Source organism: Dromiciops gliroides, chromosome 5 (assembly GCF_019393635.1).
Source record: "Dromiciops gliroides isolate mDroGli1 chromosome 5, mDroGli1.pri, whole genome shotgun sequence".
NCBI classification, from domain to species: Eukaryota; Metazoa; Chordata; class Mammalia; order Microbiotheria; family Microbiotheriidae; genus Dromiciops; species Dromiciops gliroides.
The window spans coordinates 244,499,998-244,519,952 of NC_057865.1; the positions used below are offsets into that span (position 1 = coordinate 244,499,998).

Below are 19,955 nucleotides of genomic sequence, written 5' to 3' on the forward strand. Positions count from 1 at the left end.
AATTGCTAATAATTACTGGAAAAAAATGCTGAGTCTCACTAATAATCAAAGAGAAGTAAATTAAAAAGAACTCTGAGGGACTTCACTCCTGTTAAATTGGCAAAAATAATTAAAAGCAAAAACTTAGTAATGGTGACAGCGCTTCAGAAATATGTATGCTCATTCATTATTAGTGGAATTGCAAACTGGTAGAATCTTTCGGAAGGTAATCTCTCTGGTAAAAGTTACAAATATAGCCATAGCCTTTAACTTTATATCATAATTTTATTGTTTGGGAATATACCTTGAGAGTATTATAAAAAATAAAAAGAGCTATCTGTTCAACAATTTTTGTGCCTAATTTATAGTTTCAAAGATAAAAACAAACCTGAAGTAACCTAAATGTACAACAATAGATGAATGGTTAAATAAACCAAACTATATGAATATTATAGAACATTATACTGTGACTAAGGTTGACAAATGAGAAATAAGTACCCCAAATAAACATGGAAATATCTTTATGAAATAGCACAAAGTGTGTGTGTGTGTGAGAGAGAGAGAGAGAGAGAGAGAGAGAGAGAGAGAGAGAGAGAGCGCAAAACAAAAATAGAGCAGATGATAACTAAAACTACCTAAGAAGAAAAGAGAATGGGATTGAATGAATAGTGACAGAGCAGCTATGATGTATTGTGGGTTGAAATTCATAAATTAAATATAAATAGTTGCAAAGCAAGCCTAATTGGTTTTGTTGATGCTTCCTATTAACATTATTATAAATCATAAGAAAATAATTGAATAAATGTTTCCATAGGGGCCTAAAAGAGTTTAATTTAGTATTTCTTTAAAAATCTATCCTGGAGAGGCAGCTAGGTGGCATAGTGGATAAAGCACCAGCCCTGCATTCAGGAGGATCTGAGTTCAAATGTGGCCTCAGACACTTGACACTTACTAGCTGTGTGACCCTGGGCAAGTCACTTAACCCTCATTGCCCCACAAAAAAACCAAAACAAACAAACAAACAAATCTATTCTGGGGTAAATATTGTATGATGTGTGTAGACTTGAGGACTGTCCTTGTGATACTGATTTCTTAAAGAAGACACTAGCAAAGACACAGGCACAGATAAAAGTAACCATACAAATTGAAGTAGGCCTGTATTCCGTTCAGGTCTGGGCCTATTGGAGTCATGGGAGAGGCTGTTCCTATTCTATTGCCCTTTTGTCATTTCCTGAACTGTCTGTGGTATATCCCATTGGGTTCAGGGGGGTTCATCATCAGGCAAGGAGATCGGTCCTAGTTACCAATTGTCACCAGTACATTAGAAACTAGCTAGCGGGAGCAGCTAGGTGGCGCAATGGATAAAGCACCAGCCCTGGAGTCAGGAGTACCTGAGTTCACATCTGGCCTCAGACACTTAACACTTACTAGCTGTGTGACCCTGGGCAAGTCACTTAACCCCAATTGCCTCACTAAAAAAAAAAAAAAAGAAACTAGCTAGCTAGAAGTTCTTAACCTCTGTCTGCCTCAGCTTCCCCATCCATAAAATGGGAATAATAATAGCATGTACCTCCCTGGGTTGTTGTGAGGATAAAATGAGATCATATCTGTAAAGCACTTTACAAAACTTAAAGCACTAAATAAATGCTAACTATTTATCATCATTATCCTTATCCTCACTGTTACTATTATTGTTAGATACAGCTCTCACTGACCACCTCCCTTCCCTTCAGCGGGCCTCTGGTGCCTATGCCGTACGTCTTCATTGTACCGAGCACACTTTAATGTACATTACGGTAATTTCTGTTTGTGTTTTACCTCTCTTACTGATTGTTCCTTCCTTGAGATACATGGCCATATATTAGCATGTGGCACAGGGGGCCAATTACTGGATTTGGTGTCAGGAAAATCTGTGTTCAAAGCCTTCCTCTCATACTTTCTGGGTACCTGTCAGCATAAGTCATTTAACTTACCCAAGCTTCAGTCTCTTCACCTGTAAAATGGAATATATATATGTACACACACACATATATGTATATATATTTTGTGGGGCAATGAAGGTCAAATGACTTACCCAGGGTCACACAGCTAGTAAGGGTCAAGTGTCTGAGGTCAGATTTGAACTCGGGTCCTCCTGAATCCAGGGCTAGTGCTTTATCCACTGTGCCACCTAGCTGCCCCGTAAAATGGGAATATTAATTCCTCTAGCACACACCTTTCATACGGTTGTCTTGGGACTCCAGTCAGCATATGTGAAACGCTTTGGAAACTTCAGAGTATTATTACTACTTGTACCTCCCCATGTACCTAATAAAGTATTTCTAATATTGTAGGCACTCAATACGTACTGGTTGAATTTTATTAACTCAGTATCTATTGGGTGCCAAAGAATTAGATGCAGCAATAATTACAGTTTAAGCAGGAGAATATATCAACAATATTGTTATTAATAATATATTATAACAATCTATACAATATATTACACCCATTGTATAGTCACTACGACTATACTCATTGTCTACAGTGTGGGTTGTAGAGGCTATATTTTATTTTTTTCACTACTTTTATGGATCCAAGATCCTCATGCTGTGATTATTCCTTCCATCAGTACAGAGCTCTGTCCACCCACATCTTCTCATCCTGCTTGACTCTAGTCCACATCCTTCTGAAAATCTTGAATAGGAGGGTTTATTCAACAACCCTTCTCTAGAAGTCAAGAGGCAGCACAGTACAGTGACAAGATCTGGGTTCAATTTTCTCTTTTTTTCATGGAAAACAATTCTACATTAGCTAGGTTGTGAGAGAAAACAGATAAAAACAAAACTTCAGATTAAGGAATTGTCAAAAAAAATGTGTTTCACTCTTTTCAGATACCATCAGTTCTTTCTCTGTAGATGGACTGCAATTTTCATAAGTTCTTCAGAGTTATATTGGATCATTGCCTTGCTGAAAATAACCACATGCTTCCCAGCAGATCATCTTACACTATTGCTGTTATTTTGTATACAGTACATTTCTCTCTGCTTCAGTTCATGTGGGTCTTTCCAGGTTTTTCTGATAGCATCCTGTTCATCTCAACTTTCTCTTCTGATGCATACTACCTATGTGACCTTGGACAAGTTGCTTCACATCTCTGGGCCTTGGTTTCCTTATTGATAAAATATGAGGGGTTTGAACTAGATCAGCGATGTAAAAGTCAAATAGAAATGGGGGGGGTCACTAGAGGGTACATAAGGATCCTTGTCAGCTATATATTGATTCAGAAAACCACAAGTTAACATCATCTATGTTCTATTTTATTTATTCTGTCAATTTTTTTCTAATTATTTTTACAATTTGGTTCCAATGAACTTTACTGGTTATGTATTTGGCACTTCTGGATCAGATGACCTCTGAGAGCCCTTTAAATTTTATACACATATATGTGTATATATATATATATATATACATATATGTACACACACACACACACACGCACTCTGTAGGATTTTTTAACATAGCATTGACCAGAAAGTCATGTGGATTCTCCATCAGTTATCCCTTGCTAGGGCTCTAGGACTAAGCCACCTCTTTTTCCAGTCATATGCTGTTTTGGTTATTTCCCTTATACTGTTTCTCCTAGGCTGTTGTTGTTCATTAGTAATATGCTGCTGCCTGCTCACGCTAGCCTAGCCATGCACCTTCTCATTGCCCTTTGGGTGACCTACAACTTTAATTCTTTGGAGACTGTAGTGTTCCATGATTCATAGGCACATGGCATCACTGGATGAATATTGCTGTTAAAGCTAGAAACTTGGGGTCATTAGAAGTACCATGCAATTTTCCAAAGGCAATCTACCTGCTTCTCCTCCTCCTATGCAATTTTGGGTCTAAATCACTGTCCATCCACAGTGTTTGTCCAAGGTGTGTGTGTGTGTATGTATGTATGTATATATATATATATATATATATATATATATATATATATATATATATATATATATATACATACATACATACACACACACACACACTATTGGATTGTCCATCCAACTGCCCACAAGAGTGTGGATAATGGGCATTAAAAGACCCAAACACTATCTTGCCTTTTTTCCTTCCCATATTACATTAGTTGAATGATATTATAACTATTGCCAAAGTGATCATATTTATAAATAAAATGCTCTAAGCACACTGGCTTTTCTTAAATCTTGGGTCAGTACTCTGAAAACTGTGCTCTGGCCTCCGGGAGCCTGCTATAGCAGGTTTTAGCAGAATGTCTAATTAATCTACTGGGCTTCTCTTGATCCACCTTAATCCCCTTCAGCAGTGGAGGAAGACAACAGGAGCTCAACTGGGTATTTCCATAGTATGAATTTTCCCATGATAAAAACCTCATTGATTTTTACTACAAAAAAGAGAGAAATTCTATAGGTGATTTGAAGAGAGCTTTACACATATAATAACTGAGATTAATAGCATCTTCTGGTTGCTTTGCTGCCCTAGGGAGCCCTGTTAGGTTCCAGAGGGATGACAGTTGAAAGTAGTGACTAGAACACTAGAAATGGAGTCAGGAAGATCTGAGTTTGATACCTGCCTCAGAGACTTACTAGCTCTGTCACTCTGGACAAATCACTTATCAGTCTCAGTTTCCTTGTCTGTGAAATGGGGATAATAATAACAGTACTTCATAGGACTCTTGAGAGGATACAATGAGATTATATGTGTAAAAGCTCTTTGAAAACATTGAAGGGCTACATAAATGTTAGCTATTAATAATAATAATACACATGCCTGACACATATATTATTAATAATATATCATGCCTGGCACATAGTAAGCATTTAATAAATGTTTTATTTATTTCTATATAAGACATTTCAAAACCTTATGGCACTATATAAATGTTGGCTATTATTATTAGTATGTAGAAAATGCATTATAATTATACACGGTGGGTCAAAAGTAACAAAGGAGTTTTTACTATTTAATAACTCCTTTTTTGTTGTTTTTAATTTATAATACCATAGCATCACATGCACTATGTATAGGAAATAAATTTATATTATGTGTGAAAAATCAAATCTCATAAATGCCAAAAAATAAAGAAAAAATAATTTTTGAAAAGTTATTAAACTTTTGGCCCACCCTATATATAATTATGTAATATATAGGTATGTATTTAAGTGCTACATTTCAGCTATTATTATTAATACATATATTAATTACATAGTACCTTCAGGTTTACAAAGTGTTTAACATATATTATCCCATTTGAAGCATGTAACAACCCTGCAAAGTATCGTAGGTATTATTATGCTATCACCCCCTTTTAACAGGTAAGGAAAAGGGAAAGGGAAGTGACTTGCTCCTGATCACATAGGAAGTGTTGAAGGTAGAATTATGAACTTAGGTTTTCCTCTCTTCAGATTTGGCGCTCTGTCTGGTATACCACATTTCTCCTCTGCTATCAGGCTGTAGACATTCTTAAGTGTCAGAATGGGGTGGAAACAGATTGGTTTGGAGATCTGGTTAGGTCACTGAACCTTTCATTGCCTTTCCATGTGAATAGATGAATGGGCAGGTAGACAATTAGAGAAATAGAATGTAGATAAGATGTAAGCGTGGTGTGTGACTAAAAAGAGAATAACCTCTAAATCTGAAAAAGAAAACAAGCCCAAACGATCCTATCATTCTTTCTAGGAGAACATTAGTCCTCCTAAAGGGCCATTCATTTTGAAATTAAAAAAAAAAATGAAAAAAAAAAGTAAGGTTGTTTTTCTAAGTAGAAGGAATTGTCAGTCATGTGGAACCAAAGATCCCTAATGTTCAATGCGCTGCACTGAATTTAGCCCAGATGCATTTGCAGGTGTAGTGACCTTCTGCTTATAATGAAGTTGTTCTGGAGGGGGAAAATGAGTTCACCGGAAGATTCCTTCTGCAGTCCCAGTTACACATACACATTTATCGAGACAGGTGAACTTGGTGGGAGAGAAAAATAACAAGACAGTGTGTGCTCTGTGTGTCAGTGGATGCATGTGGTATTCCAGTCATGCTTAGACACACTTTCTAACCAGGGGATGCTCAGCTTTCTTCATGGAAGTGGTCCACTTGCTGGAGAGTCCATGAGGAATGTGGGTGGGGGGGAGCTTTTTCAAAATTTCTCTAGTCAATTGTATTAAAGATACACATTGTAGAGGATGCTCAGCACACAAAAGCATGGGGAGAGTTCCTGATGTAGGCCTAATGAAAGGGGAATTTGGAGTACTGAGATGGGATCATGCTTTGCTTACTGGTCCTCTGCTAGGTGTGAGGCTCTGTGCTACGTTTAGACTACAAAAACAAGAAAGATATTGGCCTAGACCTCAAGGAGCTTGTGTCATATTGTGTGAAGACAGAAGTACAGAATAAATGAACACCAAGTACATACAAAGTAATGGTGCGAGGAAGAGAGTATTGAGTCCGTGGGGAGAACAAGGAAAGATCTTGTTATAGGAAGCAACAACGGAGCTAGGAAGCTGAGGAGAGAAAGTGCTTCAGGCATAGCGTGCAAAATCATGGAGGTAGGAAATGGAATGTTGTATACAGAGAGACCTGCCTAGCTCAGGAGAAATGCCCCTCAAAATTAGGGCAGTTTAAAGTTAGTAAAGCTTAAAACTGCTCTGAGGCTTTTGTGGAGCCATATATAATGACAGAGAAAGTAGTGGCTAGAATACTGGATTTGGAGACAGGAAGATCTGAATTTGAATTCTGTCTCAAACATTACAAGCTGTGTGACTCTGGTGGCAAGTCACATAAACTGTTTTACCCTCATTTTCATCATCTGTAAGATGGGCACAATCACAGCATAAACATCACAGGGTTTATGAAACAGGAACAATGAACAAACCAGTGGGACTAGAATGGAGTGTGTAAGAAGGGATCGTAGACTTAGAACCCACCTAGTCCAACCCCCTCATTTTATAGATTAGCAAAGCGAGGTTCAAAGAGATTGTGACTTTCCCAAAATAACAGAAGTAGTATGTTACAGAGGCAGAATTTGAACCCAGATCCACTGAATCCAAAGCCAGTGCTCTTCCTGCTCTATCATTCTACCTCTTCAGTGAGGAATAATAATACTAGTCAGCATATAAATGTAAAACACCTACTATGTGCCATGCAATTTACAAATATTATCTTGTTTGAACCTCACAATGACCCTGGGAGGTAGGTGCTATTATCATCTCCATTTCACAGTTGAGAAAACAGAGGCAAAAGATCAAGTGACTAACTGAAGGTCACAAAGCTAGTAAATGTCTGAGGCTGGATTTGAACTTCTTGACTCCAGATCCAGCACTCTATCTACTGAAACAAGATTGGGTGGGGTCCAAATCATGTAGGGCTTTAAATGCTAGACTAGGTTAATATGTTCTCCTAGATTTATTTATTGGTCTTTATATAATCCAGGACTTGTGCAGGATAATAACTAAACTGGGTTATCTGGAAATATTTTTCTTACTCTAAGTAACTGTATAGTAGGTAAGCGAGCATGAGATATACATGCCCAATAAATGGATTTGTTTTGCTTTAATATGTTTATTTGTTACAAGGGAGATCATGATGACGGTGATGGTGATGATAATTATTTTGTGGAAAGCTTATAGGGACCAGGGGTGGGAGTAATAATGACATCTAAAAAAAGGGCAAAGAAAAAAGAATGTTAAAGAAACATTTATGGAATACACAGAAGAGAGCAGAAGGAAGTGTAGAAAGAGACACCTACAAACAGGACAGCAATAGAATCACTGTTTTAAATTTATTGTAGGCTTTAAAAATCCACAACATACACATTTATGATTTCATATTCAATTTTATTTTTCTGTTGTTATTTGTATGTGGAAATGATTATGTATAGTGCTGAATCAAAAATAAACATAATTCCTTTTTTTTTTTGGCAGGGCAATGAGGGTTAAATGACTTGCCCAGGGTCACACAGCTAGTGTCAAGTGTCTGAGGTCAGATTTGAACTCAGGTCCTTCTGAATCCAGGGCCGGTGCTTTATCCACTGCGCCACCTAGCTGCCCCCTATAATTCTTAATTATTAAAAATAATAGGGGGCAGCTAGGTGGCCCCCTATAAAGAACTGGCCCTGTATTCAGGAGGACCTGAGTTCAAATCCGGTCTCAGACATTTGACACTAGCTGTGTGACCCTGGGCAAGTCACTTAATCCCCATTACCCTGCAAAAAAAAAATGCAAAAAGAAAAATATAAGGCAACATCAGGCAAACACAGCTTAGCAAATGAGCAGATAAAAATATGTAGGTGGAAGGAGGGTCGCCAATCCTCCTTGTCTTTCTGTTTGTCTTGAAACCACACTCACTAATCATTCCTTACAGCTTTTGGTGCCAATCATGGAATCAGTAAAACTGACCTAATGACTTCCAAAAGTCATTCTTCATTCAGAAAGTCCCCTTCTTAATACTTGATTTGGGCATAGATCGTGCCTCCCCCTTTATTAATTCTCTCCTTCCCCTTGCCCTCCTCCCTAGTCATGTACATTTGGTAGAAGGTAATGCATTTCTTCAACATCCGATAAATGAACCTTATGCCATCATCTTCAATACAGAGTCAAGCACCGTTTTTCCATTTAATTTTTGTCTATCTATCTATCTATCTATTCATCCATTAATTTATTTATTCATTCATTTATTGATCGATCGATTGATTGATTGGAGCCAATTGGGGTTAAGTGACTTCCCATGGTCACCCAGCTAGTGTCTGAGGCTGGATTTGAACTCGGGTCCTCCTGAATCCAGGGCTGGTGCTCTAATACACTGCGCCACCTGCTTAACCCAGAATCACTCTCTTTTAAAGTCACTCTGGTGATGCTCAGTACCTGGCCTAAAAATGTCTTGTGATGATTTCCCAAATAGTTTAGTCAGAGCCCCAATTACCTCTCTACGCAGGTAATTATTACTTCTGCCATTTAAGTGAAATTTCAGGACATTGCTTATAGAGATAAATTTATGAGTATATTTATGTGGTGCTGCTCCTATTCACAGCCAAGATTTAAAATTCCATTCCTGTTGGGGTATGACTCTGAACTGTCCTTCACTACAAATTTTGCTGATGATAAATAAAATAATGCCATAATCCCATTTTCCCCCCTCAGTATCTAATAGACTTATAAAAATACCCTCTAATTTACCTTATGCATGAGAGAGCGCCATAATTCATGGGAGACTAACGACTGAATGGGTTGGAGGATGCCTCTGCGATGGAGTGTGGTGTAGCAATGTGATGTCAGGGAACCGTGGAGTCTCATTATGGAGCTTAACAAGTGTCGGGGTATCCCTTACAGCATGCGCTGTCTGACAAGGCATGTGTGAAAGCGTTTGACCCAAAGACGACTTGCCTGCAGGAATGCCTTATCACCACCTTTCAGGAAGCCTACTTTGTTTCTGAAAGTTTTGAAGAAGCAAAAGAAAAGATGAGGTAAACTTATTTCCTTTCCTGTCTGAAGAAGATAACTTGCCTGTCCCATCTTCTCTCTGTCTTTTTGCTCTTTTCCCTTTCTTTCTGTCTTCTTTCTTTTTTCTCTCCTCCCTCTTCATTTTCTCTTTCTCCCTCTTCTCTTTTATATCTTTTTTTTTTTTTTTTTGCTGGGCAATGAGGGTTAAGTGACTTGCCCAGGGTCACACAGCTAGTTAAGTGTTAAGTATCTGAGGCCACATTTGAACTCAGTTCCTCCTGAATCCAGGGCAGGTGCTATAAGCACTGCACTACCTAGCTGCTCCCATGTCTTTCTTTCTCTCTGTCTTCTATCCTTTCTCTCTTATTTCTCTTTGTTTCTCTTTTCTCTCCCTTTCCCCTTCTCTTTTCCTCTCTTCTCTCTTCCTTTCTCTCTTTTTTCCTTCTTCCTTTCTTTCTTCTATCTCTCCCCCTTTCCCTCTTTCTCTCTCTTTTTTCTCTCTCCACTCTCTTCTTTCTCCCTTTGCCCTCTTTTCTGCTCCCTATCTCCTTCTCCTCCCCACCCTACTTTCTCTTTTTTTTAAAAACCAGTGCTAGCTGATTATTTAACATTTTATTATTATTTTTCTGCAGAGACTTTGCCAAGTCGATAACTCGTCCCTTCTCTGTGTACTTCAATCCTTACACACAGAGCGTTGAAATACTGAAGGATACCAGGAGCATTGAGAATGTGGTCCAGGACCTCCGAAGTGATCTGAATACAGTGTGTGATGCTTTAAGTAAGATGAATAAATATTTGGGGATTTGAGGCCTGAGAGCCGTTGTTTGGCCAGCCTCATCTTTCTATCACTCAACAGCAAATGAATCTGCTTCATATGATGCCATTCTTTCTGTAGCAACCTTCTATGTGCTGAAGCTTGGATAGTAATCTGCATCATTGTGTATCTACCTAATTGCAGTTTGCAGATCAAATAAGATTAGGCTACTCTGTGAAGACTATAATAGCAGACAATCATCGTATATGTCATAAAGAGATTTTAAATATTCAAAGACTAGATAGTTGGTTTAATATACGTACTTTTGTATCCTGAAAGTATGTGTCTGTATTTAAATATGACTTGGAGAGGGTAGCCCCTCCACTAAGGTAGATCATAAGGTATCTACAAATTGTTATCTTAGACATTTGCTTGAGGCCCAGAGAGGTTAAGTGATTTGCTCATGGTCACATAGCTAATAAGTAAAGCTCTATCCACTATGTCTTGCTGCTTTTATTCCCATTAAAGCTTATAAGAACTCTCTCTCTGACTCAATGACTTCTTATTTCTCGACCTTTCTTTTTAAATTAGGAAATTCATTATTCTTTTAAATTATAGTGAAGATAGATTTTTCCTTCTCAATTTCTTTTGTGGAAAGAAGAATTATAAGACATTGAATCTGTGATTGAATTGATATAGGGAATTTCCAGGTACAAAAACTCCCTATTGATGTAGGTTGACACTTTCTCTGCAATTTATAGTTTTGCAGAGTTGCCCAGGATGCCGGGAGGTTAAGTGGCTTGTCCAGCATCACATAGCTGGGATGTCAAAGAAGGAAACTGAACTCAGGTCATTCTTGCTCTGAGAATGACATTCAATCCACTGTGCTATGCCTGCATCTACATGACAATTCCTATTGCAAAAAAATCCATATCCTATTTTAAAATGTGGTAATAGGGATAGTTTTTTAGGCTGGGGATTTACATGAGAAGGTCAGGGAGCTTACTTATTATAGCTGATATATGCAAATGATTTTAACCTTGTACCTTAGTATTTTATTTTAGAAGATATTTAATATTTTTATTATTTAGTCATTTTCAGTCATGTTTGACTCTTTGTGACCCCCCCTCTTTTTGGGGTTCCTTGGAAAAGATACTGGGGTGATTTGTCATGTCCTTCTCCAACTCATTTTACAGATGAAGTAACTGAGGCAAACAGAGTTAAGGGACTTGACCAGTGTCATATAATTAGTAAGTATCTGAGGCTGGACTTGAAATCAAGGCTTTCTGACTCCAGGCCTGGTACTCTATCCATGACTCTACCTAGCTGTCCCATTTAATATTTTAGGAGTATTTAATTTTAGAAGATGGTATTTCCAAAGGGAACCTTTTGGAAAACTTTCTGGGTAGAAGAGAAAATGATACAATTTTGTGGGATACCTTGGGATGAATTTAAGTAACACCATCAGGGTTTTTTTCTCAGCTTTTTTGACACTTTCCTATTGTGACTGTCAGAGTGCTCAGGCTGGTTAAGTCAAGTCAACAAGAATTTATTAAGAACCTACTATGTGCCACAAATTGTCTTAAGCACTGGCGATACAAAGAATGGTAAGAATAGTCCTCACCCTCCAGGAGTTTACAAACTAATGTTGTTTATGTGTACTTGAGTATGTGTGCACAAATCTATGACTACAGGTGGGGAACTTGATAGCCCCTTATTAGAGTTTGGTTGATAGTCAAAGATGGGGGTGTGCTGGTGAAACATTTAACAACCATTCTCTGGAGGGGGGGAGTCTGCATGATACACTTTTAAGTTTAATCTGCATTATTAATATTTTATCCTTCACTTTTTTTAAGAGTAGGCAATGAGCAAAACAATATATCAAGCCCTGATTTGTAGTATTTTCTGATTTTCAAAGTATAAATGCTCATGTTGAAAATCTAACAATAGGCTCTCAGTTTGAGTTGACCCCAGAATACTTCTGGTCAAAGACCTTCCAAAATTGTAGGTTTGCCTTTCCTCTCTTACACTTGTGACTTGGTGACTCTTACAGGCTAAATCTTGTGATATAAAAAGGCAATGAAAAGAGAGGTAGATTTGTGTTTGAATCCATGTTCTGCCCCATATGAACATGGGCAAGTAACAATTTCTCTGAAGTTGTTCCTTCCTTTGCAAAATTAGGGGGTCAGATTAGATAATAACTAATGTTCTTTCCTTTCTCCAAATATATGGCTCTGTGGCCATTAATATACCTCACAGCCCTAACCCTATGAACCTATAATCAACAATCAATCAACAAGAAATTTCTGGTGGCTTTCACCATCAGCTCAGCTTGCAGGCCTTGAATCAATCAATGAATGAAAGTTTACTGATTGAAAGTATGAGTGATTTCATTTTCCCCTTCCCTTTTCAGTCTATATGTCTTTTTCTATACTGTTATATGTATGCTTCTAGTATGAAATATGTTGGTAATTGAGAAATATGTGGGTAAGAGAGAACAAGATCAAAAGCTGACATTTATATAGAGCTTTCAAATTTGCAAAGCACCTTTGATCCTTACAGTAGTCCTGTGGGGCAAGAACTACAGGTAGCACCCTCATTTTGTAGATGCTTACTCTTGGTCACACATCTAATCAATATTAGAAGTAAGATTTGTACCCAGGTCCCACCTGACTACAAGTTCTGTGTACTTTTCATTACATCATGCTGCCACCAGAAGTAAAAGAAATAACCTTTCAAAGAAATCACCATTAAATAACCTTCAGAGTAGCAGTTTTGAAACTTCAATTTCAACTTTGTTGAAAGGAAATTTTTTTCCACAGACATTTGGAAATTAGAGATAAAAATTGAGGTCCTTCTCACAAATTCACGCCCCAATAGTGTATGGGAAAATTCCTATAGAGACTAGATAAGCTTAAGGTGAACAAAAAAAGACAGTGCAAAGAAATCAGGGACAGGTCAAAACAAAATGAGAAGCAAAGGTTTTAACTATTGGTCATCTTTATTTTTTTGGGAAGAAGTCTTTGGTTTCTGAAGACTTCTCAAATACCTGAATTTTGAGAAGGGATTTGGAGTTGAAAAGAGGGAGGAGCAATGTTTGTCCTGATGAAAGGAAGTCTTCTAAAAATGATGGATGATTGAGGGCAGCTAGGTGGCATAGTGGATAAAGCACCAGCCCTGGATTCAGGAGGACCCGAGTTCAAATCTGGCCTCAGACACTTGACACTTACTAGCTGTGTGACCCTGGGCAAGTCACTTAACCCTCATTGCCCTGCCAAAAAAAAATGATGGATGATGGAAAAGAAAAAAGAGAGTTGAATTTGACTGGAAGAGAAAGGGCAAATACTTGTATAAGAGAGACTGGAAATGTTGCTTTTCTCAGCAACTGTGCAAGTTCAAGTGAGCCAAGTAATCCAGTAATTTTCAAAAGTAGCTGTTGAATTTTTCCAAAGGAGAGAGTATCTCAGGATCACAGAAATTGACATTGGTAACCTCTATTGTCTGACTTTGTCTCCAGGGGTCTTTGTATCTTTTCCTCATTAAATACTTACAGGGATACTCAACCATCCCTTTTTCTCCCTAGCATTGTTACTTTTGTGATACATCAACAGAACTAGAAATCATTACAGCAAGCCACCACAGGAATAATGGATTTCAGTTAACCATTAGGTGATTAATCGAAAATGGAACCTTTTGCCTATTGAAGGCATGCAGAAATCCACTTTGGGTCTTGCAGGGGTTGGGCAGTTATGTGGCTCAATGCATAGAGGTCAGGAAAACCTGAGTTCAAATATGGCCTCAGACACTTACTAGCTATGTGACCCTGGACAAGTCACTTAACCCTGGCTTGCCTCAGTTTCCTCATCTGTAAAATGAGCTGGAGAAGGAAATGTCAAACCACTTTAGTTTCTTTGCCAAGAAAACCCCAAATGGGGTCACAAAGAGTCAGACTCAACAACAGCAACAACTTACAGGGTGTAATAGTTGTAGAAAAATAGAGGCTCCCTGAAAATTAGTATGGGAATTATGCCAGGGTGCTGATGACCCTCAATTTGTTGTACATTTGTTCTGCTCTGTTCAGAACAGTGGGAGTCCTGATATTTCATAGTTGCATAAATAGAGCTAAGTTCCAATTTAAGAGAATTTAACATGCAAATCTCATTTTGGCTAATGGGTTGGGAAAGCCAATAACATTAAATAGCTATCTTAGGAATAGTGGGGAGACACTCATGACCAATTTCTACACCTATCATGATGCTTGTCTAATGTAACAATTGGTCATGACCAGGAAGACACACCAGTAAGAAGTAGGGTGGGCTAACAGAAACAGCTGGATTCAGAGTCAGAGAACCAGAGTTTAGATGGTATTCTGCTACTCATTCCCTTGGGTGACCTTGGGCAACTCACTATACTTCCTTGATTTAGTTTCCTCACCTGCTCAAAGATAGTGGTTGGAGAAGATGACTACCAAATTCCCTTCCAGCTCTAAATATATGATCCTCTGACTTAAAAATGAAATTAGATCTAAGGGTGATCATAATTCTGACTTAGCTGATTTTTCAGGATATGATACTAAGAAGGGTATGCATTTCTTAAGTGTTGCATTCTTCAAATGACAAGCCAGTGACTAATTAGCAAAATTTTTTCTCTTTCTTTTTCTTTTTTTCTTGTGGGGCAATGAGGGTTAAGTGACTTGCCTAAGGTCACACAGCTGGTAAGTGTCAAGTGTCTGAGGATGGACTTGAACTCAGTTCTTCCTGAGTCCAACGATGGTGTTTTATCCACTGAGCCACCTAGCTGCCCCCAGCAAAGTTTTTTCTTAGAGTATGTTAGTTTTTTCTCCAAGTAAATGAAGGCATTGATCCAGTGTTTTCCAGGATGACAAGGTTATGCAACAAAATTAGAGAATTATTGGCTATCAATGGATTAAACCTTTTTTTTTTTTAAAGCAGGCGACTTCAATTCAAGGTATTTTGTTAGTGTTACCAGTAAAGGGTGTGACTACTGGTCTCTGGCTTAGCCTCATTTATTTATTGTGTAATTCAGAAATGATGCTTTATGGGTATGCCAGATCTGCATTTGCTTTGCTTGCAGAGTAAATGGACCTGCACCAAATGAATGTAAAGTATTGCAACATTTACCACCATGCAAAGTCTAAAATGAAAAACAGTGTGCTCTCACATGGACGCAAATAGAGATACAAAGTTTCATTTTCAAGCAGAGTCATGCCTCACATCATCTCATTTTCTTCATTCGCTGGGAGAAAAACATTAACATGAGATGTAGTTGTCCTCCAATTCATTTGATCTAATTTCAACTTCTAAGGAATTGAGTGTCTTGGTTGCTTACTCTCATGAACCTTGTCTTAATTATAGTGGGGGAGAAAATACAACAGCCCAGAGGTTTTCAGCATGTTTGAGTTTTTTCCCAGAAGAAGTGCCCTTATTTTGCAGAGTGATTCTTACCCACTTTGGCCTTTTTTGTGAAGTTCTACAGTGTACCTTCCAAGGAACAACAATAATAATAGCTAATATTTATATAGCGCTATGTGCTGTTAACAGTATGTGCAGCTCCTTCTGTTTCAATAGACAATCCCCACCCCCCAAGGCTAATTGGAAGCCTCTGGTTAGTCCTGTTCTTTAGCCAGAGGCCAGGAATTCAGAGCTCTAAACACTGTATCATCTAGCTGCCCCAACATAGGGAGTTAACAAGATACTCTTTTTCTAATACTAAATATTCATGGAGCTGTAGAATTTGGACTTGGAAGGGTAATTCAATGAATATCTATCTAGTCCAGTACTTACCTGAAGTGTGAAACAATCAGCCAGTCTATCAAAAAGCATCTAATAACTACCTCATATGGACCAAGCACTGTGTTAGGCCCCAGATGTATACATGTGGAAAGGTCTCTCTTTTTGGGGGGGGTGGGGCAACTAGGGTTAAGTGACTTGCCCAGGGTCACACAGCTAGTAAGTGTGAGGCCTTATTTGAACTCAGGTCCTCGTGAATCCAGGGTCAGTGCTTTATCCACTGTACCACCTAGCTGCCCCAAGGTCTCTCTTCTTAAAGAGCTTATATTCTATTGGGGAAAGAAAGAGAGAAAGAAAGAAAGAAAGAAAGAAAGAAAGAAAGAAAGAAAGAAAGAAAGAAAGAAAGAAAGAAAGAAAGAAAGAAAGAGAGAAAGAGAGAGAGAGAGAAAGAAAGAGAGAAAGAAAGAAAGAAAGAAGGAAAGAAAGAAAGAAAAAGGAAGGAAAGAAAGAATAATGGAAGGAAAGAAAGAAAAAGAAGGAAGAAATAAAGAAAGGAAGGAAGGAAACAAGTATTTATTAAGAGCCTGTTATGTGCAAGGTACCATGCTAAGCACTTTTCAAATGTTTCTTTTGACTCACAATGACACTGGTTGGTAAGCAATATCATCATCCTCATTTTAAAGTTGAGGAAACTGAGGCAGATCGATGTTAAGTGACTAACCAGGGTCACATAGCCAGTAAGTGGGGGAGAGAAAACATATACATCCAAAAGTATAGGGGAAAAATGTACAAATAACAAACACCATGAAATTTTGGGAAGGAGGGCACAAACAGTTTTAGGGTTTTTTGAAAGGTTTCATTTAGACTATGTAAAAGGAATCCAAAAACATCTCAAGGTTTTTTTTTTTAATGTACCCTATGATGTTTGTTAATAGGTATTAAAATAATATAGGCAGCTAGGTGGCACAAGGGATACTGTTCTAGAAGACCTGAGTTCAAATCCTGCCTCAGCCACTTATTAGTTATGTGATCCTGGGCAAGTCACTTAACCCTGTTTGCCTCAGTTTCCTCATCTGTAAAATGAGCTGGAGAAGGAAATGGCCAACCACTTCAGTATCTTTGCCAAGAAAACCCCAAATGGGGTCATGAAGAGTCATGACTGAAAAAGAGTGGACAACAACATTAAACTAATAATTTTAAAGGATTTTACTACAAGGGTTCTACAAAGTTTTGCTTAAATTGTAAGTTTCTAAACACCATGGAAAAGTTTGAGAAGTTGATATAGAAGATGGCCCTTGAACTGCCTTGCTTTCTTTAACTTTTCAAACAACAATCATCTTATCAAGCCTTTGTTTGAACACATCTAGCGGAAGGGAATTTACTGGCTTATGACATAGCTGTTCTATTTTTAACAATCAGAATCCACTTCCTTTCTAATCACATTTAATCAGAATGTGTTGTCAAGGGACTGGACTTAGGAGGGGAAACTGAAGATGGTTTGTAAGCATAGAGCCACTCCTCTACCAAATTTCCAATAAGGTGAACAATGGGTCTTTGGGCTCTTTTAATATATGGATTATGGTCCCATAGACCACAATTATGTAATGAGTCATTAAGGCTTTGCAGGGTTCACATCTCACAATTTTCATTTGGCAGCTTCATTCCCTACATTAGCCAAGATGTCACAGTTGAGTTGGGTTTCAGAGAGCCATCAAGAAGGGAATCTGGGATATTGGTATTGCCATTACTTGTGTTGTTTCTTGCTTGGACAAACAGGTATAATCTTTTTGCCATCAAGGGCTTCTTTCACATCCTAAAATCTTTATAAACAAATGAACAAACAAGCAAGCAAGCAAGCAGAATTTTAAACTTCCCATCAGTACTCGTGGTTAGCACAGAAAACGGTTAGCAATTTCTTCTTAGGAAGGGCACTGGGCTTGGACAAAAAGGTTCTATCTACACAACCAAATACATATCGAAGAACGCTTTGTGTGGATTTGGACTGGGCTATCAATTTCTGTACCTTGTAGTCTTAGAGTGTTTGCATCAAGAACATTGAGAGGTCATGACTAGCCTTTGGTCACACAAGGTCAGAGGTGATAGCCCTGACCTTCGTCCAAGTCTTTTTGGCTTTAGGTCTGGGGCTCTATCCACTACCATACTCCTCCCCCTCAAGGTAGTTAAATACATTACTTCCACTTTCTACTCTTCTGCATGTCAACACACAGACCTGAAACATTCGAGTGATTATATTTAAAACTCTTCCTTTTCTGTACAGTGACTCCTTTCCTCTGTCTCCCTTTTCCCCTTCCCCTTTATCCATTCTCTCCTCTATTTCCCTCTTTTGCCTATACTCTTTCCCTCTTTTCCCCTCTTCCCTGTCTTCAATCTCCTCTTTCCCTTCTCTTCTCCCTTTGCTCTCTTCTCTCCCCCTGCCCCCATCTCAAATAGAATACCTTACGAAAAGTACTCTCGCTGCTATTTATTTCCTCCCTGAAGAAGAATGGGTCTGGCAAAGCAGCTGGAAGTGAATTTCCTTCCCCGTGAAGATAGCAGTGGGCCTGATGTTCAACCCAAGGGCATCTGCGGTTATGGTGCCTGCAAAAAGCAGCATTCTCATAATCCAGTCTGGATACAGTTTTTATAATTGAACAACAAAAACATCTGACAGATGCAGGCAGGATAATTTGAAAACTAGATGGCACAAAGAAATCAAATTCATTTTCTGTCAAAAAAAATCTCGGATAGAGGATGCAAAGCTAGTGCTCATTGTAGAGAAGGTTATGGAAGGGACTATTAATTATGGGAAGGTGGCTGGCTGTCTTCCTTCTGCCTTGCCTTCTCCTCCTCTAGATACCTTAGAGGTTTCTCCCTGTTCAGCCTGCTCATTTACATGAATAGGGCAAGGTGGGGGGTTGGCATTTCCAAAGGTTTGCAAACCACTGAACACATCGAATAGACAGCCCTGCCCAATTTTAGTGAATTTTAACTTCGTAGACATTAATGAGGCCAATTATTGGCAAATGAATTTAGAGCAGAGTGCACATTAGAGTTGTCACTACAACAGATATTTTGTTTATCAGGATTGATTGGGGGCAAGCTCCCTTCTGATCATTACACCTGATTGATCGCCACACATGGTGCTATGAAAGAATGAGGTCCCCAAATCAGATAGTTACTGGGAAGAAAAATCTCTACCTTGCAAGGACAGAACCTGTTCTGTCATCCATTTCGCTGTGAAAGCCCAGCCATTAAATCAGGAAGGGTCTTAACGAGTCTTCCCCCAAACCTGGAAAACTTTTTAGTCTTTACTACAGAGCAAAACTGAAAAGGCCCTTGGGGCCCACCCTGCCCTTTGACTTAAAAAAAAAGAACTTGCAGTCTAACACTGACCACGGAAAACACATGCAGCTGGAACAATCCTGATTTGAAGTGGCATTTGGAGCATAATTTGATTCACCCAGCCAAATGATGGCTTCAAGTACAGATCACCAGCAAGGGTCACCACAGTACAATTGAATTGATGATGGGCAGACAAGGCTAATTGTCATTGTAGACATAATGTGCCTTTTGTAGTTCTAACTGGGAGCAGAGGGACAAGTCATCATCAGTTTTGTCCTGGAGGCTTTCTCATCATTTGGAACAGGTTCTGTGGGGTTCCACTCACTTTTGGTGTCTGGCTTGTAAACACAAAAGGAGGGGTTGGAGATGTTAGCCAGCCAGCCAGTGAGTGGGTGAGTCGGTCAGTCAGTTGGTCAGTCATTGTCAGAAAGTAAGCCAGTCAATTGTTCATTAATTAACTAACTAACTAATTAATTAATTCATTCATTGGTCAGCCAATTGGTCAACCAATCAGTCAGTTGGTCATTCATTCATTCATTCATTCATTCATCCAGTTAGTCAGTCAGTCAAACAGGCATTTTATTAAATACTTTCTACAATGACAGGCTGAAGATACAAAGAAAGGTGAAAATACCACACTTGCATTCTAGTGGGGGAGATGACATGCAAATAATTATGTACATACAAGTTATATATGAG

General features: G+C 38.5%; 1 protein-coding gene across 1 annotated transcript in view; it reads left to right on the forward strand.

Moving 5' to 3' along the window:
- TPH2 (tryptophan hydroxylase 2) overlaps nt 1-10,679 on the forward strand; it is a 134,281-nt gene extending 123,602 nt beyond the window's left edge. Inside the window, exons 10-11 of the mRNA XM_043967865.1 lie at nt 9,300-9,433; nt 10,043-10,679. Coding sequence (XP_043823800.1) covers nt 9,300-9,433; nt 10,043-10,217 — 309 coding nt within the window. The 3' untranslated portion in view covers nt 10,218-10,679. The remainder of the gene's footprint in view (nt 1-9,299; nt 9,434-10,042) is intronic.
- The last annotated feature ends 9,276 nt before the right edge of the window (nt 10,680-19,955 follow it).